At 61.5% G+C, this 22001-nt stretch overlaps 3 protein-coding genes across 12 annotated transcripts; 1 reads left to right on the top strand and 2 right to left on the bottom strand.

Moving 5' to 3' along the window:
- Positions 1–2320: 2320 nt before the first annotated feature.
- PLP1 (proteolipid protein 1) lies at positions 2321–7941 on the top strand. Of its 2 annotated transcripts, none has more exons than NM_205277.2 (7): positions 2321–2449; positions 3758–3944; positions 4369–4630; positions 5342–5510; positions 5774–5847; positions 5933–5998; positions 6320–7941. In NM_205277.2, exons 1-7 carry the CDS (start codon positions 2446–2448, stop codon positions 6389–6391), a joined length of 834 nt encoding a protein of 277 aa, NP_990608.2. In that variant the 5' UTR covers positions 2321–2445; the 3' UTR covers positions 6392–7941. The 2 variants fall into 2 exon arrangements, with proteins under 2 accessions (NP_990608.2, XP_015133687.1); XM_015278201.3 differs by having other exon boundaries at positions 2349–2449; positions 4369–4525.
- A 2306-nt stretch (positions 7942–10247) lies between these two features.
- Positions 10248–15435, bottom strand: RAB9B (RAB9B, member RAS oncogene family). 5 transcript variants are annotated; one of them, XM_040698781.2, is made up of 4 exons: positions 15340–15435; positions 14199–14268; positions 13240–13559; positions 10248–13001 (listed from the first exon to the last, which is right to left on the bottom strand). In XM_040698781.2, the coding sequence occupies exon 4, from the start codon at positions 12964–12966 to the stop codon at positions 12361–12363; it is 606 nt and encodes a 201-aa protein (XP_040554715.1). In that variant the 5' UTR covers positions 12967–13001; positions 13240–13559; positions 14199–14268; positions 15340–15435; the 3' UTR covers positions 10248–12360. The 5 variants fall into 5 exon arrangements, with proteins under 5 accessions (XP_040554715.1, XP_015133873.1, NP_001376417.1 ...); XM_015278387.4 differs by lacking the exon at positions 13240–13559 and having other exon boundaries at positions 15177–15435; NM_001389488.2 differs by lacking the exon at positions 13240–13559 and having other exon boundaries at positions 15340–15414.
- A 3985-nt stretch (positions 15436–19420) lies between these two features.
- Positions 19421–21888, bottom strand: TMSB15B (thymosin beta 15B). 5 transcript variants are annotated; one of them, XR_005859107.2, is made up of 4 exons: positions 20786–20855; positions 20380–20484; positions 19813–19954; positions 19421–19698 (listed from the first exon to the last, which is right to left on the bottom strand). XR_005859107.2 is itself a non-coding variant. In XM_046939796.1 (3 exons), exons 2-3 carry the CDS (start codon positions 20477–20479, stop codon positions 19917–19919), a joined length of 138 nt encoding a protein of 45 aa, XP_046795752.1. In that variant the 5' UTR covers positions 20480–20484; positions 21831–21888; the 3' UTR covers positions 19421–19916. The 5 variants fall into 5 exon arrangements, 4 of the variants coding, with proteins under 4 accessions (XP_046795752.1, XP_040554569.1, NP_001182714.1 ...); XM_046939796.1 differs by lacking the exon at positions 20786–20855 and adding an exon at positions 21831–21888 and having other exon boundaries at positions 19421–19954; XM_040698635.2 differs by having other exon boundaries at positions 19421–19954; positions 20781–20855.
- Between the last annotated feature and the right edge of the window lie 113 nt (positions 21889–22001).

The raw sequence follows: 22001 nt of genomic DNA, 5'->3' as shown, positions 1-22001 counted from the left end.
CGGTGCGGGCTGCGGGGACGGGGTGGTGGCTGCAGGGGACGGGGCTTCCCTGCCCTAAAGGCTTCCCTGCCCTATGCTCTGCTATGGGGTCAGCGTGGCTGTCCCGGGGTTCCCACTGCACGTCCTGGCAATGCCGTCTCTTCTGCATCCCCACGTCCCATCCCTGTGCTGGCCTTGGCGATGGGCCCTGCACAGCTGTTGGCACGGAGGGGCTGCACCGCGGCATCACCTCGGCACATTAATAACTGGAGCAGCAAACGCATCCCTGTCCCAGAGCCACCCCAGCGAGGAGACCGCGTGGCATCAGGCGGCTGTGGCCACGTGGAGGGCTGCGGGGGGCGACGGAGGGGGTGGGGCTGCTGCTCCCTGCCCGAAAACCAAAGGGATTCGTATGGAGAGGGAGAGGGGAATGAGCACCCGGCATGGGAGCTGGGGGAGAGATGTGGGGCAGGGACAGCCGGGGGGCCCACGGAGCCAAGCGGCTTCGCTCTGTGCAGGCGCCGCCCGCCCCGTTTGCCTTTCCATCCCTGGGTTTTCTGCAAGGTAAATGAGCACAGCTCCAAGGGATGACCCCACGGAGGGCGAAGCAGAGCAATGAGCCTCCCGGGGAGCGAGGCAGCCGCTGCCCTCCTCGGCAGAGGAGAAGGTCAGGGGATAAGAAAGGCAAAGCTGCTGGGGGGAAGCATCACCGCTCCATGAGCCTCCATGGGGCTGGGGAGCACCGCCTGCCCTACGGCTCCCTTCCCCGTCCCCAATGGGCTCCAACACCTTTGCCTTTTTTTCCCCTACGTTTTCTCTTTATTAGCGCTTTTTGCAGCCTCCCACCCTCCCCCATGGGAAAGGGGGTTCACCCCACTGATGGGTGAGGATGGATGGGGGAAATCAGAAGGAGAGCATCAGCCTGGCCCGGGGAAGCGGCCGTTTAAAAATAGCAGCGAGGTTCTCTGGTGTGACAATCCGCACCTCCTGACTCATATGTATAATGGATAAAGGCACTGCACGCGCTGCCACTGCTCCTCCTGGGGACAACCAGCACTGTGCCCACAGCCCGGGCACTCAGCAGCACCCAGGGCTGATCACAGAGGTGTCCTCGTGGGGACACACAGCCGAGAGGAGATGCTCCGTGCCTGCAGCACGAGGGGGTCCCAAAGGCTTCAGCCGAAATGCAAAAGGAAGGGATGAAATCAGGCTGTCATCTATGGGAGGTGGGTTTTTTTTTTGCTGTGGAGCAGCCCTGCAGCACGGGCAGCCCCAGGGGTGGGGGCGCACGGGAGGGAGATGCTAACGAGCAGTAACCAATTACTCAGATTTTTGAAGGCATTTGGTGCAGAAATCGCAGCCCCGCTTCGTTGCTCCCATTATCCCGGATGGCATAAAGCTGATGCTTCCCCCCGGGGTGTTGAAATAAAATGCAAGATGCTGAGTTTCTGCAGGAAGAGAAAGAAGGGCTCATCGTTTTTCCCACTAACATCGTTTTTTTTTCCCCCTGCATTGCCTGGCTCCATCCAGGCAGTGCAGTCCCTTATCAGTGAGCATCAGCAGCCCCGCAGATGTGGTTCCTGCAGAGCACCGGGGGCACTTTGTGGTGCCCCGGGGACCCCCAGCCCAGCAGTGTTCCCAGCCCCAGGGACAGCCAGGCCCCGCCACAGCACAGCCTGGCACAAAGCGGGGCATTGAGGGACACAGCGGGGCTTTGTCTGCCCGCTGAGAAGGGCCCTGTTGCCCTCTGCAGGCGTCCCCAGCCCCATGCTGACCCCCACGGGGGGCACCCATGGGAGATAGGCACCCCAAGGAGCTGACCCCCTCCGCTTCCCCATCCTTGAATGCGTCCCCATCCCTTGAGGACCCCATGGAGGACTTCCCCCGGGGACTGTGCCCATTGGAGCTCTGTCTCCAGTCCCACGTAGGGCCCAAAAGGACGGGGACAGAGAGAGAAGAACTGCCGTGAAAGCAGGGAGAGCAGAATTCCCATCAGAACACCCACTCTGGAGCACCTGAGGCTGAACATAGGTGTCTGACATTAAAGGGACAAGGAGGTGACAGAGGGGCATCGCTGCATCCCACACTGCCACAACACATACCTACAGGCACATGTACCCCAGCCAGACCTGAGGGTCCCCAGCCCACTGCAGAGTGGGTTCCCTGTGACCCCCCAGCCCCTTTATCCCTTTTATCCCCCCCCCTCATTGCCCCAAGCCCTGAAGTTCTCCGCTTTGCCCACACGCAGAGCGGCTGGCAGCCAAGGGGTGCAGCTGGGGGGGGCCTGGGCGGGGAGGGACGGGGGCTTGTCCCTTTAAGGGGGGTGGCTGTCACTCAGAGAGCCCTTTTCTTTGCTGGCGAGCGGGACAGGCACCCAGAGGGGACAATACAGGGCGAGGGACTGCCAGGGGAGGCGAGGGCTGCAGACAGAGCCGAGCGCACGGGGAGCTGAGCGAGTCGGGTGCCATGGGTGAGTATGGGGACGTGGGACAGCCGTCACAGCTGTGGGGACACGGTCCTGGAGCAGAGAGCCCGAAACTTTCCCCTGGCACTGGCAGGCTATGCAGGTGAAGTTCCCATGGGTGGCAGGGGAGGAAGCAGGGATGGCACTTTCCTTTCCCATGTGGCTTTCTGTCCCCTCCTGGGACAGATCCCATCCCTGCAGGAGGGCAGAGGGGCATGAGCTCAACCCAGGGCTGCAGGGAGAGCGTGGCACTGAGACCCGTCACAGCTTGTGCCACTGGTGTGCCTGCAGCTCCGTGCCTCGGTTTCCCCATCGATACAATGACGGCTTCCTGCTGGGGTGCTCTGATGGGGGGCTCATGGCTGCCACCCTCCTCCTGCCTGCAGCGCGTTGTGCAACAAGGCCCGGGATTGTGCTGCACAAGGGCTCTTTTTTTCTCTCTCCTCTTCCCCTCCTGCGCTTTCCCATCTCTTTCCCAAAGCTGGAGGGCACACCAGGCCCTGCCGCATCCCGGTCCCCCCGCTGTCCCTGGGATCGGGGCCATCAGCTAGCTGTGGGTACCTGTCCCCACGTTCCCAGCTGGGAGAAAAGAAATACTTAAAACCTCAAGTCTGCTTGGTGCCAGCATCGTGCTGCAGCGTGTGCGGCCATCCATCCCTGTAGGACCTGCAGGGATCGGGACGCACTGCTGGGAGGGGGAGGCATAGAGACCCCCCCCCAGGCCCCTGTTGTGTCCAAGGCAAACAGGCGGGGGGGTCCCTGCGCTCCCCCACAGCGCTGTCTTTGTTCCCTGTTTGCTCTTTGGACAATCCCCCATTGTCCTCGGTGCCACCGCGCGCCCTTGCTCTGCGTGGGGAGGGGGGGACGTTGCTGGCCGGGACCCCAAGGCTGCCTTGTCCTCGCAGGGAGGAGATAGGAGCTGCGGGGTCCGTGGGGGGAGCGTGGGTTTGGGACTGCTTCCAGCACTCTGAGCGCTTTAGGAACTCAGTGTGCAACCGCCGGGGAGGGGGCAGAGCTGCCTCCAAGCTGCGCCCGCTCTCTGCACCCCAACCCCAGCCCGGGTTCCATAAGCACAGCACTATGGCAGCCCAAACGGAAAAGCCCCAGCACTGCGGCAGCGGGGAGCCCATTAGCAGCTTGTTGGTTTGCTCCCGCTGGCATCACGCTGCATCGCCCCGCATCTCCGTCTCGCTCGGCTGCCAGCTTCCCACCACCCCACGCCTCTGATCTTTTAGCACCACGACAAACTGTTTCAGCATTTTTCCTTTTATCGCCCTAAAATCCCCCCTTCCCCCCACCCCCCACCCCCCGCAGGTCTGTTGGAGTGCTGTGCCCGCTGTCTCATCGGGGCACCCTTCGCCTCTCTGGTCGCCACTGGGCTCTGCTTCTTTGGGGTCGCGCTGTTCTGCGGCTGCGGGCACGAAGCCCTCACCGGCACCGAGCAGCTCATTGAGACCTACTTCTCCAAGAACTACCAGGACTACGAGTATCTCATTGATGTGTAAGTAACAGCGCGGGGCTCCTCACCTCTCCATTGCGCACGGTGTGCCGCTGTCACCTGGCCCTGCTGCCACCCCCTGGGGCCGACACCACGCAGGCTGTGCTCAGCCTCACACCGGCGCTGTGGCCCCGTGGCAGCTGCTCCTTTCCTTTTCACCCTGTTCTTATCTGACCCACGCCAGGTGCCGTGGGGCGCACAGGATGGCCGCACCGGGTAGGTATGGGGGCAGGGGGAGGCCCTGCTTGGCAAGGTGCTGCCCCTCTCATCAGCTCCACTTGGGGACAGCGGCTTTGTCCCCGCAGGAGGTGACGCCCCACTCCAGCTCCCCAGGGCTGTGTTGGGCTTGGGGAGGGTAAGCGGGGCTGCACGTGGGGCTGTGTGCCGCAGCGCCGCCTGAGCATCCCTGCCGCTCCTCTCCCCGTAGCATCCACGCTTTTCAGTACGTCATCTATGGCACAGCCTCCTTCTTCTTCCTCTACGGAGCCCTGCTGCTGGCCGAAGGCTTCTACACCACCGGCGCCGTCCGGCAAATCTTCGGGGACTACCGGACCACCATCTGCGGCAAGGGCCTCAGCGCAACGGTAACTGGGGGCCCGAAAGGGAGGGGAGCGCGAGGCCCCCAGCGAGCTCACTCTTTGCAGCGGGTGTGTCAGTGTTTGGGAAAGTGGCTAGGACATCCTGACAAGGTGATCTTAACCGGGGTTCGGCACCCCATCGCGCGCCTGCAGCGGGTTTGGCGTTGGCCGAAGGGCAGGAGACGGCGGCCGCCCGGGGGTCGGGGCGTACCGAGGGGAAGCGCAGCCCGACAGCCCTCCCCGAGGCCAACTGCATCCCCAAAGCAGCCAATATGGCCGTGGCATTTGCCAGCAAACAAATTGCTCTGTGCTTAAGGATCTCCCGGCAGAGCCACGAGCATCCCAGCGAGGGCAGTGCGTGCTGCCCTTACGGCTGTCCTGCGTGGTGCCCGAGGATTGGCGCCCAAGTGCTGGGAATGGCCTCGGGGAGCAGAGGGGAACGGCTGCGGTTCCCTTTGGGTTGGGTTGGGGTGGCACCATGGAGGGAGGGCAGCAGAGCGGCGTTGCTCAGCTCAGGGGTTTTGCAGCTGCTCTCCCGCAGAGGTCAAACCCCGCTGGCCGCGGAAATCCCCCGGTACGGGAAGTGGCACCATTGGGCCACAGCTGGTCAGTCCCACATGTGTGTGGTTGGCCCCAGTGCCGCCCAGCTTGGGCTGGTGGTCCGTTGGGTGCGTGGGGCTGTGTTGGGCACAGCGGGCGGTGCATCCCGGCCCTTCGCCTGCCCCGTGCCCAGCCCGCCTGGGGACCCTCGCGCTCCCCTGTCCCCATTCCCGGCCACGCTGTAACCCCCTCCGTGCCCTCGCCTTGTGCTGCCCCTTGCAGTTTGTGGGCATTACCTATGTCCTGACCATCGTCTGGCTCCTGGTCTTCGCCTGCTCCGCCGTGCCCGTCTACATCTACTTTAACACTTGGACCACCTGCCAGTCCATCGCCAACCCCACCAAGACCACTGCCAGCATCGGCACGCTGTGCGCGGACGCCAGGATGTACGGTGAGCACCGCGTCTCCATGAGGGGTTACAGCTGCCGAGAGGGGTCCGGGCTGGAGGGGGGGTGGAGAGGGTCAGGGGGGGACACGGCTGGGCCAGGAGCACCAGCGCAACACAGGCAGTGCGGGGTAGACCCGTCCTCCCTCTTTGCCTTCCTCCTGCTGATGGTCCCCAGCCCAGCACACAAAGCACATCCCACAACCCAGCATCCCACGAGCAATGGGACCGGTGGCCGTGCCCCAGCTCACCCTGATCTGTGTCCCCAGGTGTCCTGCCCTGGAACGCGTTTCCTGGGAAGGTGTGTGGCTCCAACCTGCTCTCCATCTGCAAGACCAGCGAGGTGAGCCCCTCCCAGTGCTCTCTATGAAGCCCCCGTGGGGCTGAGCAGAGACCTTTGGGAGCTCAACCCCCTTCTTCCCTTGCAGTTCCAAATGACTTTCCACCTCTTCATCGCGGCCTTTGTGGGGGCTGCCGCCACTCTGGTCTCACTGGTGAGTCGCTGCTCCCGCTGCCCGGCCGTCCTCCTCCACCTGGCAAGGAGATGGGGGCAGAGAACAATGGAGGTGGTGGGCACAGAAGTGGCAGAGCCCGAGCTTGTCTCATTTTCTGACAACAAGGAGGTGGTGGGGGAGGCGGCCACTGGAGGGGATCTGGAGGGGCGTTAGGAGACCACCGGGGACCAAACCCACATTGGCACTGCGGTGTCCTGCCTTGGCCGTGGGGCTTTCCACTGGCCAGGTGCTGGGATGAAGGGTGCTGGAGCACCGCCACCCTCCTCCCCCTCCCCTGGCTCATTCTCTTCCTGCCCGCAGCTCACCTTCATGATCGCCGCCACTTACAACTTCGCCGTCCTCAAGCTGATGGGCCGGGGCACCAAGTTCTAGCCGGCGAGGTGGAGCCCAGCCAGACACGCACCCTCCTTTCCTCTAACCCCGAGGCTTTAACACTGCAGCCACCTGACACCAGGTCTCCTGCCTTAACGCTGCCTTCGCCGCTGACTCCCCTCCTCTTCCTCCCTTGCATCCATCGTGCTGAGCGTGACCAGGAAGAGCTTCCCACCAATGGACGCCTCTTCATGCACTTTTCTCTCTGTGCTCATCCGTAATCGGTTCGCTCTAGGGCCAAAACCAGCAAGAGAAGAGGAGGGACTCACTCCGGTGTCCCAACGTTGCCTATAGGGATGAGCAAAAGCCTTCCTGCTCCTGGGAGGCAGAAATCCATGCGTGGGTTGCTCCAGGAGTAGCGTGAAGGAGGCTCCCTAGAGAGAAAAGGAAGTTGGCCGGGTCCCGGTCCCATTGCTGGAGCCTCTCCTGGAGCTGACTGCTGGCACCTCTCCTGGATGGAGGATGAGAAGGATTTTTTTTTTTTCCCCTAGTAAAGAGAGATGAATTTACCCCACAGTGCCCGCTGCAGCCAAGGCAAAGGGAGTTTAGGGCAAGGATCTTCCCGTTGCGGAGAAGAGAGCGCTGACCCCGATGCCGATAAAGCCCACGTCCCTAACCCAGCTGCCCCTATTAAAGCCTGGAGGAGTTTGGTGTCTGTGCTCAAAGGGCACCCTCGGCTTTAGGCTCCAGCACTGCAGTGCCGGGTGAGGGGACCGCCTGTGCTGTGCTACGGAGCGGAGCTGGAGCAGCCCCTTTGTAGCACAGCATAACCCACGGCCGGCCCATCCGCTCCAAGCTCAGCCATTCCTTCACAATGGTGCTCTTCTCTCGGGGTGACATTTGCTTCTGTAACGTTTGCTGCGCCCACGGTCTCCGTTTTCGTTCCACGTTCGCCCTCCCCACCAACGGGTGCCCCGCTCTGCTCCCCCCCAGCCCCAACCCTTGTCTCGTGCTAACGCTTCGTGTTTATTTATTGGAGAAACTACACTTAATGGCAGACCATCGCTCCATCCTGCATGGACCTTTTACGTTATTATGGGTTCTTTTTTTTGGTTTAATGTCTGTATTACGATGCTTCTTTCGGCTGGGGGCAGGGATGGTGGGTCGGTCTGCTGAGCAGAGCGCTCCGGGGATCCCTGCTGCCCAGCACTGAGCTCGGCCACGCTACCAACGCACACGTGGGCTGGGGAGGGGGAGACGGGGAGAAGCCAGGCAAGATCTGGGGGATCCATTCACATCGCCGCCGCCGCCGTCGCTCTCGGGAGGGTTTGCTGGTGGGTTTTTGGTATCGACTTAACAACAAATAACCAGGTCCTCCTTCCCACCCTTGTCCCCAGACCCCAAACACACACACACACACACACACACACACACACACACGCACGCACAGAGAGTTAATCGACTGAAAGTGTTTCCTTCACCTCTGATCTAGAAGTTCAACTCGTTAACAAGCAATAAAAAGGAGCAGGTTTTTAGAGACTTATCTTACAAGATGTATTTTATAAAAGATTAAAGGAAATAAATTAAAATTAAGAACATTCTGAACGAGATCTTTGGCTGGCTGTTGGTTTGTTGGGCTGCTCTCCCTCCTCCCCGTGCCCCGATAAGGGAAGGGCAGCATTGCCTACCCCAGCAGCCCCCTTTGGGCTCCATCCCTCCTTGCCCCCACCCCAGCAGGGGGGGGCTCATGGACCCAGCCCTTTGTTTGCAGCTGGACAGCCCCAACCGTCCCTATTTCTCCTCCAGACCCCAGAGTGAAGCAGGATGGCCCCATTTGGGCGCACGGGCAGACTTGGCTGGGCCGGAGTCCTACAGCCTTGTGCTCTGCAGGCAGCTGGTGGGATGCTTGCTGCCAACTCACGGCTAGATGGCACAGGGTTGGCGGCATGGGGAGGTGACTGCCTGGGATGGGGTCTTTCATTCCCCCTTCTCCCATAACCAGCCCCAACCCCCTCCCCTCCTCGCCCCCCAGCCCCCTCCAGGCAGCACCGATGCTTCCCCATAACTCAGCTCAGGGTTGCTCAGCTGCTCCCCCAGCTCAGCAGCGGGGCTGCACGCTGCATCAATGGGGCCCTTTGTTCCCCACGTTCCCAGATGCCACCACCCTCCTCCCCCCACGCTGAAAGGGCCCCTGTGTGTGGGTGCCATCGGCCGTCAGGCAGGAGCGAGACGGGGAACAAAACAGCATCTCTGTCCATTGAAAGAGAGCAGTTCCCCCCCCCGGGAGGAGTGAGGGTTGGTGACAGTGTGTGAAAGTGGCCAAGGCATGGATGTGAGGGCTGAAGGACACGCGTGGCCTCTTCTGTGCACTGCTGCCCCCATACATGGTGACACGGGACCTGCTCTCACTGCCCCTTCCCTGGGCACCCTGAGCCCCCCAGGGTGGCTGAGAACAGCCAGGGTACAAACCTGGCCTGGTAGCAAACCTCATTTCTGCAAATAAGAGCTGGCTGCAAACACTTGCCCCCGGTGCAGCAGCTGAAACGAGGCTGCAGTTTGCTCCCACGAAGGCTGGAGCAGAGCAAGAAGCCCCGGAGCAGATCCCAAGGCTCCTCGCCTCTCACCTCCTCTGCAGGGCTGAGGCCAGTCCCAGCCCTCAGCACGCTGCGCCCACGGAGCACAGAGCCAGCAGCACCCCGCCGGGACAGAGCAAAGACGAAGCACGTCCTCCCCCGTGCGAGGACAGCAGAAGGAAGGGGAGCACCGCGCCCAGGGATGCTCGTGTCGGGACGGCCGGGGGGGTTCGCAGCGGGGTCAGCTCCGAGGGCAGAGCAGCAGCGCCCGGCCCGGAGGATGCCGGCTCCCATCCGCAGCCCTCCGGCTCCTCCTGGCGGCCTCGCACGGCTTCTCGGCTCGGGTGCGAAGGGCCGATCGGGTGAGCAGAGCGCTGGAGGTGCCGCGGCCCACCTGCCTTCCCAGCGGGTCTCACCTGCAGCCTCTCGGGCACCCAGCTGCTTTCAGTCTGGTTTTTGCACACAATTTGGCTCTGCAAGTACGATATCCGGGACCTAAGAAGCAACAGCATGCGGAAGGGAGCAATGACAGCACAAGCTGATGCTGTGCTTGGCCGCCCACAAAGCTGGAGACCTGCATTAAATGCGGCCACGTGCCCCCCAAAGACCCCCTGAAGCCATTGGGGAAGAGCTGCTCCACCAGCGCTGTGCTTTTAGGCCCTCCCCTTTTGCCCATCCTCAGGCACTGGCAGTCCCCCAGCAGGGCGCGTTCCCACCCAGCTCACGGCTGCTCACAAAGAGCCACGGAGCCCTCTGCTGCTGCTCACAACACTCACATCCTCATAAGGACTTCAAGGACTTGAAAACCCATCGCTGACTGATAAGCAAGAGGACATGAGAAGGAAAAAAAACCAACAGCGAGTTAAAGGCTCTGCCAACGGCAACAGCAGGCACGGGCTCTGCTAATGCAAGGGAAGCATCACAGAATGGGCGCCCACCCGGCAGGGCAGCGGGAGGAACAGCCCCATATGCCCACTGGTTTCAGCATCGTATGGAAAGTCGTGCCTGGTTGCAGCCCCCTGCAGCCCGAGGGGCTGATCCGAGAGCACAGCAAGAAGGGGGAGGAAAGCACAGCCTGCTGCTGGGAGCCCAGGCTGACAATTAAAACGCAGCGACAGGAGGAAGCGGTGCGAAACGGTTCCATTCCAGAAGTGTTTTCTGATGCACCCCTGGAAAAGACAAAACTCATCAGTGGGTGCAGCTTGTAAATAAGCCCCGCTCAACCCGCTCTCCAGACAGATGCACTGAGGAATGACCTCAGTTCAAACGAAAGGATGGGATCCCTTGCAGACTTATCCCTGCCAGAAGTGACCAACCAAGAACGCGGCGCTTCCCAGACTCACTCGAATACATCCACGTTTTATTGGCTTAAATAAAGGTAGAGTCTCAGTGTTACAATTCCAGTTTTGTAGCAATAGCAACAACTGCAGCAGCATGAGTGGCCACGGGGAAAGGAGGGCCGTTGGTGCAGAACTTTGCAACAGAGAGCTCAGGATCCGGGCTCCCTCGGGAATTGTGCGTACCTCTCAGAATACATTAAACAGCTTCAATATATCCCACTACGCCCCCTGAATGGGCTTTTACAAACACAGAAGCCTAAATGCTTACGTCCAGCTGGGTTAAACTGGAGGAAAATCTAGATAAGAGGCCTGCGGAGGTCAGACATTGTTAAAGGAGGAGTACCAATTCCTAACCGTATGTTGCACCCATGGAGGCAGAGCAAGGGACCCGGTTTCCCAGGAGCTGCAAGCATTTCCTATCTATTTGTGTGAACGTGACTATTCAAAATGAGATCCCTCCTCCCCCCCCCCCCCTCCCCCCCACAGCACTTTGTATTAAAGCCTCAGCCCCTCCCACGTGTGGCTGCCCCACAGAGCAGAGCAGGACCACCCTGAGTTCCCAGAGGAGCCATCCTGCAAGCTCACAGACCACCAGGGGATGGGGTTTAGCTGCCACCAGCCAGCGTGAGGGCAGAGCCTGCCCTGCAATAAAGCACTGAGCATACGAGGCTGCTCTATGTGAGCTACACAATCAGCTATCCAGTGGCTCATCACAGTGGGCACTGCACTCAGCAGCCAGCAGTGCATGGGGAGCTCTCCCCGTGCCGGGCTCCTACCTGCTTACAGGCAAAGTCATCGTTTTGGACAAACACTTGCACAGGAATTCGCAGAACATGAGGTTACAACGGCAAGCCAGCAAGCACTGACCTCTTTGCTACACACAAACAGCTCGGGACTAACACCTAGCAGGGAGCAGGAGCCACGATCAGCAAAGCTTGGCATCCTTTCCTGGAGGGCTTCCTGCCCTCCCAGTACCGTCCTTCAGCCCCTTGAGGAGTCAGTCCAAACCTCTCCCCAGTGCAACGAGCACAGCTGCTCATTGATAAGGGTCTATTAACTGAGTGGACATTCTCCAGCAGTAGGAGAGTGACAGATAAGACATACTGGATTCCCTGTTAGGGAGTAAGGATCAGGGCAATGGGGTGAGCAAACTGTGCTGAGCAGCACAGCCCCCGACACAACAGGTAATCACGGTGAGTGGTTTTGTGTTGCAGCATTCATAGAATCAGAGACACACAGAATCATCCGGACACAGAGATTGCTTCTGACAGGAAGCAGCTGAAGGTTCACGCTCCAGATCTCCTGAACTCCCAGCTAACCCAAATCCTTCACCATCACCTGCCGAGGGGCCGCGCTGGAACCTTCCATCCAGGTCTGCTCGAGGTGTGAGAAGCAAGACCTGGTGTTGAGCCTCCCCAAGGGCTGAGGAAACAAGCAGCAGCCAGCCTGTCCATAAAGCAACACCCAAACAAGGCAAAGTTAGAAGGTGAGGGGGAAAAACAGACCAGAAACAGACAGCTACGAAGAAATGACGCTGCAGCATTCAGTTTCTCCTCTCCTTCATTATGTTCCTTCATATCAGAGTTCAAGCATTACTCAGCACGGAATGCGTTGATCCCAGGCAGCAGATACACACATCCCAGCCACTCCAGGATCTGGCACTCTCACAGTTGCGTGGGCTAGTCATCCCAACAGGTTTCACTCGCACTGCTGAGCAGACTTTGCTTTGGCAGTAAGGCCATGACTTTAGTGGGTCTGGTAGTTTTTGAGTTCGGGACTAAAACGCTTCAGAGCGTCTGGAATGCCCCCAGCTTTGTTCTGCATGCAGTTCGTGCTACTGATCAGAACTCACTCTCTTTAGTTTAACCCGGTCCTTCACACCTGCTAGAGCAGACGGGGACAGGAGCAGGACTGCATTCACACGCTCTTTGACAGCTCCCTGCTGTGCATACATCTTCCACGTCCGAAGACTGCAGCCAGCATTCAGATGGTAAAGCAGCAACTCTCCAGCGAACAAAGCACCCGCTGTCCCCACAGCCACCCTCCTCAGAGTGCCCCCGCCCTCCTTGCAGCCCAACCATCGGTCCCAGCGACGTCCCCAAAGCAGCAGCCGCCCTTAACAACAGGAGGACCCCGACTTGGAGCTGGAGTGCAGGTCGATGGTGTGGCCCAGCATGCAGTGCTCAAGCTGCTCCTCCACCGCCAGCACCTGTCGCACAGCCTCCTCAAAGGCCACGGCCACGTTGGTGTCATCCTTGGCGCTGGTCTCCAGGTATGGATAGTTGCCGTTCTCCATGCACCAAGCCTGGGCCTCCTCCGTGCTCACTTGCCTTTCAAGTTTGTCAATCTTGTTGCCCAGGACCACGAAGGGGAAGCGTTCGGGGTCCTTCACGTCAGCGTAATAGACAAACTCCTTCTGCCAGTTGCTGAGGTTCTCAAAGCTTTGCCGGTCATCCACGCTGAAGGTGAGCAGGCAGCAGTCAGCTCCCCTGTAAAAGGGGGTCCGGAGGCTCTTGAATCTCTCCTGCCCTGCAGTGTCCCAGATCTGGAGGGTCACAAAACGTCCATCTACCTCCAGGTCCCGGTTTAAGAACTCCACACCAATGGTGTGGAAAGCCTGCGAGTCAAACTTGTTGGTGACGTACCGGTTCATGAGGGAGCTCTTCCCGACGCCGCCATCTCCGAGCAGAATGACCTTTAAGAGCAAGGACTTCCCACTCATTGCAGCAGGACGGCCGGCCACGGGACCGAGGCAACCTACGGAGGTCAGAAACAGTGCAAAACAGCTCTTTGAGTTATGAGTTCTGCAGCTGACGGCCCAGGACTCCTGGCTCTCGCCCCAAGAAGCTGGCTTTGTCTCCGCATGTGTTTAGTGGGGCCGAAGGAAGTAAACCTGCACCCCTGGCACCTCCCCCAGCTGTGTTCCCCCCTTCGGAAATCAAGCAGCACAGTGCTAGGATGATGGAATGAAGAACACAACGCCTGCAGCCCTCACCATTACTCTGGCATCCCCAGGATGGTTAGGAAAGAATTGGAGTCCACTTTGTTACTGCAGCGCTCTGCTGGAGGTCTGCTTTTCTACTGCTCTTCCACCTCTCTCTTATTTCAGGGAAAGAACAGAGCAGAACTCCAACTTCTGGATTTTGATGGGGGTGCACAGGAAGAAATAGGATACGGTATCGCTACGTTCATTTGTGAACAAGCTTGTGAAAAAGAAGGCGATCTCCCTTGTGAGAGCACTGCTAGAGCTGGCAGGCAGGCAGGCAGTCTGGCACACAGCTCCTCCATCAGGTCTGAAACGGAAGCAGCAGCTCTCTGCATGAAGCACAAGGTGACAACAGCTATTGGGACTGTTATGTTCCCATTACATCACCTTTGTAAAGCACTTTGTGTACCTGAAAGCTTATCTCGTCCTGTCAAACACACCAGCACCGGGTAAACACCTCTTACTGCCTGCGTCCTCAGCCGAGCACAGCAACAGCTAACCAGCAGCAGGAATCACCGCTGCCAGGCCTTCCTTCTTACTGTACAATCATGGCTAAATCATTCCTTCTGTGTGACCGGGAGGATGTAAGAAGTGTACGGGCCTAACATTAATATAAGTCATCCAGCAAACCAGCCCTTAATCAGCCCAAGCACGCTGACTCACCTCGCAAGCAGAGCTGTGCGTGTTTTCCATGCACGCACCCCGCAGCTCGGAAGGTGTTTTCCATATGCAGAGACCCGGCTTCTCTGCTGCTCTTTTTTGGCACTGCTTTTTGCAGTTCAGTTTGCTAAGGCACGGGTGCAAGTTCACATTGCAACAAGCCCAATAGCACCGGTTCCTTAGTCAGCAAGCACAAGGAGAAAGCACCGAGTGCCAACCAACCCTCCCACCCCCAGGGATATCCCACAGCTGGAGGCGAAGCCCCGACACGGAGCCAGAGATTGGTGTTGCTGCTGTCTGTACTATACCTGCTCTAGCAATAGGGCACTTCTGTCTCCAGGACTGTGCAGGGAACGCCTTCCTCCAGCATGACAGCCACTACAAAACAAACGTCAGGCAGTGAGGTGGCTGCGGCTGGGCTGGCCGTGCTGCCTTTGAAGCTGTAACATTGACCCGGGCTGGACAAACAACGGGTGAGTTCTGGGGTGCCAAAAGCACAGCTCTGGTGACCGAACCAGGCAGGAAGAAGGCGTGAGGGCACGAGTTTCTCTTGCCCTTCCTATGACAGAACACAGATCATTCCCGACCGGAGCAAAGATGTTAAACCCCAAAGAAGGGAAGAATAAAAGGAAGCAGCGCTGGCACAGTCTGTGCAACCCATGCCTTACCTTCACCCGGGAAACAGCTCCGATCTGCCTGCCCTGCCTGCCCTCACACTGCCATCTGACCCGAGGACGGAGCACATTCGTGGGTCCTCCTCCCCTGGGTGTGAGCCGGCCGGCAGCAGCCCGCGATGGAAGGAAGCACCGTCTGCTCCCTGACACACAGCCCGCATTCCTGGGCAGGGTGGGGAGGTGCGGTGCTGCAGGGCTGCGCCGGGGGTCTGATGCTGCTCACAGCAGCACTTCTGTTCCTTGCAAGCCGAAAAGCCCCCCCCCCCCCACCACCACAGACAGCGCTGCTCAACTTCATTTCCTCTCTTTTCGGAGCTCTTTCGACCGATGCTCGCCACAAAGCCCAAATCAGCAACTTCTGCTTTCGCTTGCAGAGATGCCAACTCGAGGCTCCTGATTTCACTTCCCCTGCCCAGAAATACCCCCAGCCACACTCAGCTGGACCGGCCGGGGACACCTGAGCAGCACCCGCGCAACCCAGCGGCACCGAAGCAAACCGTCAGCATCCCAAGAGCCGAACACGAACTGCAGCACAGGCTGAGGCCTTAAGGAGCGCCCCGCAGCCCCAACCCCTCCCCAAAGCCCTGCTGGGGGACAGCATGGGGCACTCACCGCCCCCTCGGGACCCAGCGCTGGGGGGACGCGGCCTGAAGGAGAGGGGCGGCCGCCGGGCCGGCGGATGTGCGGGGTCAGAGCGGGATGCCCGGGGCTGAGGAGGGGCGTGCGAGGCCACGGAGGGATGCTCGGGGTACCGCCGCCCACCGCCCGCCCTTACCGGCCTCCAGCCGCCGCCGCCGCCCACCGACCCGACCCGACCCGCCGGGGGCAGGTGCCGGCCCGTCCCGCGCATGCGCGGCGCACGCGCATCTCCGGCGCGCCGCGAAGGGAGGGGCGTGGTCACCGATAGCCACGCCCACCTCCGCGGGGAGGCCACGCCCACTCGGTGTCTGCCAGCCGCGTGGGTGCGGGCGGCGCCGTGCTGAGCATCCCCTGCGCGGTGGCGCCGTGCCTCAGTTTCCCCGCTCTGAGGGGACCTCCTGCCCTGCCCTCCGCCCCGCTGGGCTCGGAGCGTGGGGTCTGTGCGAGGAGATGGGGCCCTTCCCTTACAGCTGGGGTTGCTCATCGTCTCCTGCTGCCAAACGCGCGGCCGAGTGCATTTTGCATGGGAGTGATCGGATTTTGGGGGTGCACAACGGGGTGCGGCGCCACAGGGAGCTGCTTCCGTGCAGCCTGCAGTGGCTGCTCGAGCCCCGGTGAGCTCATTGCATGCCCTGCGCTGCAGCTGCACCTCCAGCCTCCTCCTGCTTTTTCTGCACCCAGCAACCGGCTCTGCAGCTGCTCCCCCAACGCCCGGTAGCTCCCAGCACAACAACTGCTCCGGACGTCCCGGTAACACGACGAGCCGCAGGCGTTGGTGGGGAGGGGGCTGGGAGGGGGGTCTGCCTGCCGGGAGCAGCTGACTGGGCTCTGGCTGCTGAGCACCGCCCGGCTCATCACAGCGCAGCCTCCCGCTTCCCATGGTGAGGTGCTGGAGGTGCGTCTGGGAGCAGCAAGAAGAAACATGCCTGGGCAGCTGAGCTGCCTCTCTGAGACGCAGCGCTGGAAGCGTGGGCTCGGCCCTGCACTGCTCAGGCCCTGGGGTGTGGGAGCACGTGCTGCCTGCAGGCTGGGTGCTGGGGATGTGCCCTTGGGGTGCTGGGTGCTGAGCTGCTTATACCTCACTTCCCAACCCCAGGAGTCCCTTAGGTGATTCTGGGGGTGGGAGGGCAGAGATGAGGTTCTTGCAGAGCCCACCATTCCACCCCGGGGATAGCAGTGCTGCTGCAGCCTTTGCGCTCACCTGATGGCTTTTCCCAGAGCTGTGCTGATTCGGCCCAGCACTGCCCTCCTTACCCTCTCCATCACCCCCGAGTAATTCCTCCTGCAGCACCCCAGGTGCTGGGCTCACTGCCAGCCAGGCTGCGGGGGGCACCACGGGCACTGCCAGCCCCCAGCTGCTCCCGTCCTGCCTCTGAGCCCTCTGCCAGCCCCCTGTGCTCTACTGCTTGCTCCAATTCTCACCTTCTCCCTGCACCACTCGTACACCAGCTCCCTGCACCATGCACGGCATCAGCCATGCCTTTCTGTGCAGCACAGCAGCCATACAGGGAACAAAGCCACGGATAGCATCGAGCAGAGCAGTTGGAAATGCAGAGGGCAGCACAGCAGCACTACGGGAGGAGGCAGCAGCCTGAGTTTTACCTGGAGGTAGGTGCACATGCACGGCTGTTGTTTGGAAGGCGCAGCACGAGGAAGCTGTTGCTGCACGCTTATCTGCTGCCCATCAATCCCACGCTGGTTCCTGGAAAGCTGTGGGGGTGGCTGGCAGGCATCGGATCACTGCTCCGCACTGGGACACGGCCCTGCACTGGGGATGCGTGGAGTCACCACAGCGCGGGCACGGGATGGAGATGGAGGTGGCTGCGGTGTCCTGGCTGTGGGGAGGAGGTGCCCCGAAGCGATGCTGGAGGGGAGCTGCTCCACGCCTCAGCTTTGGGGGCACATCCACCCTGCCCTCATTCCTTGTTCTTTTCCCACCTCAAACCCCACTGTTGCTGCACGGCTCTGTGTCTGCTTGGCTACCACCCGTCCCTTTGCCCAGTGGTAGAGGTAACTTCAGGTGATCACCTGCAATCCCTGCGTGGGTCGGAACCTCCACCTCACTCCCACATCCTCGGGGTGCTGCAGCTGCCGCCTAAAATGGGGAGAGATCACAGAGAGGGGCCGGGCAAGGGGAGCACAGGAACAAAACCGCTTTTCAAGCCATAATCCTTTGTAATAAAGCACCGAGGAAAGGGGGGAAAGACGACAAACAATTGTCTCCTGTGTGAGGCAGCTGCTTCCCAAAATACAGCAGCGCTCCTCGCCGCCAGCTGCCCCAACCCAGGCACAACTGCCACGTGTCACCGGAGCTGCCTTCCCCACGGCGGCACTCTCCTCGGCTCACAGCACGCCGGGGGAATGCATGCAATGTGGTGGGGGGCCCCGATGAGCAATTGTGGCCGCTCTCAGGAGCTGCCCGTCGGTCGCCCCGTGGTGCGGAGCAAAGGCACGCAGCAGGGCGGCCCCCATCCCTTCCCTGTGCTCAGAACAACGCGGGGTGCCACGCAGGGGTGCAGCACAAAGCTCCCCACGCTGAACGTGGACCTGCAGAGCCTCTGAAGGACTCTGCACAGCCTCTGCCGCCAGGGCTGTGGCCAAGAGGGCAGGGAGCTGGGAGCGCACCAGCTTCCTATTATTACGGGCTAAGCCCTTACTGGGGATGAGCAAGCCGCTGTTCATAAAGCCGACCTCCCGGGCATTATTTTGAGAGCAGTAATAACTTCTCAGTTCTTGGGGAGGTGTTGGTGCGTGCTGAGCGCTGCGCTCAGTGCTGCTGGCAATGCTGGCTCGCCCATTGCTTTCACCTACTGCTGCATCCCTTCTGCTTTCCCTTCCTACCGAGCTCACAGCTGCGCTGTGCACACACCGTGCACGCATGCATGGCTGCCTCCAAACACCTCCTGTGCACGCAGGTTTTCCCTTGCAGCTCATGTTTGCTCTCTCTCCCTCCCCGCAGCTGTGCTCGCACAGAAGGGGACGTGGCCCCACGCCACCCTGCTGGGTGACAGCCCTGCCCGGCACCTGGAGGAGCTGCAGATTTGCATGGCTGTGAAGCCCAGAGCGTGGCTTTGCCATGTCGCACTTGCAACACCCGAGATTATCTCCTTGCAAACCCATGGGGCCAAATCCCCTCCCGGCTGAGTCAGTCCCAGGGGAGGGGGGGGGGGGGGGGGGCGGGCAGCCATCCCAGCCACCAGCCCTGCACTGAGTTGGCCCCGTGCTGCTGCTCCCCAGGTATTTGTCCTGCAGAGCCCAAATTCCTCCCGCCTGTGACTCAGCCGCCTCCTCCCTCCTTCACAGCCGATAAAGACATGGGAGGAAACCGCCCCGGAGCAGCCGGACAGGGCCCCAGCGGGGAGGGGTGGATACTCCCAGGACACGGGGGGGGGGCTGTGGCACTCAGCCCCTCGGGGATGGTGACCGCACGGTGCAGCATCACCTGCACCCGTGCAGCCAAAGCCACCACGGTTTGGGGACATCAGGCTGGCAGGCACCACAGCTGCCCACACCCCCAAGTGGTGCTGGGGTGAGAAAGAGAAGGTCCAGGGCAGGGAGCTAAGGACAGCATTGGTAGAAAGAGCTTTTTTATAATGGCCCTCCCCTTACTGGCCAACTCTCCTCCAGCAACGGGGACATTTGGGGCTCTTTGCCCTCAGAGCTGAAGATAATGAGATTTGGGTGAGGCAGCTGCTACCTCCCTGCCCATCACTTTGGTGCAGGCAGCCCCTGTGCTTCTGCAGCCAAAGCTGTTGGTTGGTCTGCTCCCACGTCTGCAGGCACAGCAGCCTGGCAGGTGACCCTGGAGGAGGTGAGGAAACCTTGGGAAACCTCAGCAGAGCCCTGGGGATGCCCACAGAACCTCACCGTGCCGGGCTAGGAACAGCTGAGAGGGTACCAGCCCATCCCTGGGGGCTGTAAAAACCTCCTTCAGCCAAGGCAGGGGCTGAGGGAGGTGAGGGAAGGGCTGTGCCAGGCAGCAGGATGGACCCAGCACCCACGGGACCTGAGCCAACACAGGAGCCTCCAGCCCAGCCCTGCAGCAGTGCTTTGGGCAGAGGACACCAACTGCTCAGAGCGGGAGGTTCAGTCCACACCCTGAGCTGGGCTGCCCCGTAGGGATCCCTGTGAGCAACGCCAACCTCCAGCCCTGCCCTGCCCACCCCCGGGGCTACAGCTGAACCTTCCCCAGGGAAGAAGCCACAAGCCAGAGGGAGGTCGTTATACTTTTGTTTTATTTTATAATAAACTTCTCATTTATTTTTTTTTTTTCCCCCAAGGAAGACAAATTGTGAGTGAGGCTACAGAACACCATCAGTGAAAAGGATGCGAGACACACCGAGGCCACGGGGCGGCCAGAAAGGATCCCACTCCCCAGTGCAGAGCTCTGCCCCCCAGCAGCCTCCGCAGCCCCTGCTCACCTCCCCACGCACCAGAGCAAGGTCAGCACGGTCAGCAGCCACCAGCTGGGCAGCACCCATGGGGTTGGGTTGGGCTGATGGACCGGGGAGGGGCGGGGGGGGGCCACACAGTGCGTCCCCCACTCACCAAAGCTGCCGGCGAGGCGGGGCAGTGGGTCAGGCGATACGGCTGCTTTCTAGACGTGTACATGATGGCAGTGTTAAACAAAAACAGATGATTTGATTCAAAGGAAAGAAAAAAAACACCAACAAAAACCAATCGAGCGGCGGCTCCTCCTGCCAGACCATCGCTCTAGGAAGACTTCACACATTCCTTCTCCTGCTCGATGGCTGGAAGAGAAGAGAGAGCTCCGTTGATCCCCGCTGCTGCTGCTCCGTAGGAACACCCATTGGAGACGGCTGCGGAGCGATCGCCCGGCATTGGCTTTTATTGTCTGAAGCCAACGGCAGCAGTCGGCGGGCACCGAGCATCGTGCGGCTCCACACCGGGACAGCCCAACCCGACGGCGGCAGCCCCGTGCGCGGGGACGTGACCCACGGCAGCGGGGTCACGGCACAGCTTTGTCCCAACGGCGGTACGGCACAGGGAGCGCCTCACCCCCCCCCCCGGGTGCGTTTTCCTGCTGCCCCAGCCGCCTCTCCCCACGGATTCCTCAGCAGTGAGATCAGCGCTCGGGACACCCGCTGCTCCGGCACTGACCGCGGCCGGGCAGCCCCCCGCCCCCCGCCCCCGGCTCCATCCCCTCCGCACTCACTCTCCTTGGAGGGCAGCGTGTTCTTCTCCTCCGTGTTGGTCTTTTTCAGCTTCTTCTTATCGAATTTCTCCACCTCCGACAGGTCCGGTTTGTCGCACATTTTGCCTACGAGACCCCCCCCGGTTCGTATCAGCGGAGCACCGTGCGGGGGGGGGGGGGGAGGTGGGCACGCAGCACCGCGCAGACAAAGGCCGCCCCGGGGCGCCGCCCCACGCCCGCTTCCCACCGCGGACAATAGCGCAGGGCGGGGCCCGCCGCCACCCCGCACCCACCGGGAGACCCCCGCATGACCGCGCCCCCCGCCCTGAAGGGAACCCGGGAGCACCCCCTGAGCTGCAACGCTGAGCAGAGACCCGCCCGCACGGACCGCTCGGGCTCTGCACGCTGCGCACACCGCACACCGCACCTCGCTCCGCTCCGCTCCGCACCGCTCCTCTGCTGCCGCACTGCTCCGCTCCGCGCTCCCAGGTGAGGCTGAAGCGCGCCGCGTGGGGCGGCGCTTTATATACCCCGGCCGCCGCCCATCCCTCGCACCCATTGGCTCCTTCGCCGCCCGCGATGCACGCTGGGAAGTGTAGTCCGCGTGCCGCTTGCCCCCGCCGCTCGAGGGCCGTAGGAGAACTACAACTCCCGTGATGCCCCGCGGCGCGGAAGGAGGGCGCGGCTGCGGGTGCACAGAGCGCTGTGCCGCCCACCCGCGTACACACACACACGGCTCCGGGGGAAGGAGGGACCCCCGGGGCTGCGATGCGGCAGGGCTGGGTCGGGGTGGGGGGGCAAGCACAGCGAAGCCCCCTCCGCTCGCAGTGCCCGTGGCCACGAGCACAGAGCCGGGGGGGGGGGCTGCGCTGTGAGCGGCGCTCGGCCCCTCTGCAGCCCCGTGCTCTTTGTCTGGGCACAAAGCGGGGATCCGCCGCTCCCCCCCCCCCCCCGACCCCCCCCGCACGGCTCCCACCCCACCCCGAGCTTTTTCCCACGCTCCATTCCCCGCACCCGGCCGGCCTCGTGCATTCCGCTATTTCTGCTTTCGGTCATTCACAACGACGGAACCGAGACATCCAGCGGAGAGGAGGAAAGCGAAAGCAGCCCCGACCCCAAGCGGAACGGCTGCCAGCCATGTTAGCTGAGCTTCAACCCCCCCCCGCAGCACGCGGCCGCGGGCCCCGATGGCCGTTTGCGTCGGGCTTCGTGCCCTCCTGCAGGGCCCGCGGAGCGCCGTCTGCCCGGGAGGGAGCGGAGCCCCCTGCGGAGCCAACGACGTACGGGGCTGCTGTGCTACGCCAGGGCACGGCTCGTTCCTCCCCCCGATTTCACTTCTCCTCGCTCCGAGCCCAGGCAGCAGTTTTGAGAAGGGCTTTGTTAGCCCTTGTACTTCCCCACTGCAGCCAGGCAAGCTGCCCATCCGCCCCCCGCGCTGCTGCAACGCCCCGTCTAAGAGATACGGCTCTCACCCGGCAGCAGGAAGGAGATGCTGGCGAGAGCTATTCGGGACGTGCCTTGTCTTGCTCTGAGCAGCACAGTCCTGCCGTCTGCAAGGCACAAGCGGCCAGCCCAGCTCTCCGGGCATTCCCAGCCTGAGATAAGGGAGCTGGGCTAAGCCGCGTTTATGAACGATACGTTCC

This window comes from Gallus gallus, chromosome 4 (genome assembly GCF_016699485.2).
Source record: "Gallus gallus isolate bGalGal1 chromosome 4, bGalGal1.mat.broiler.GRCg7b, whole genome shotgun sequence".
Lineage (NCBI taxonomy): Eukaryota > Metazoa > Chordata > Aves > Galliformes > Phasianidae > Gallus > Gallus gallus.
The sequence above is the reverse complement of the archived record's forward strand: the minus strand, read 5'-3'. Positions and strand labels throughout refer to the sequence as shown.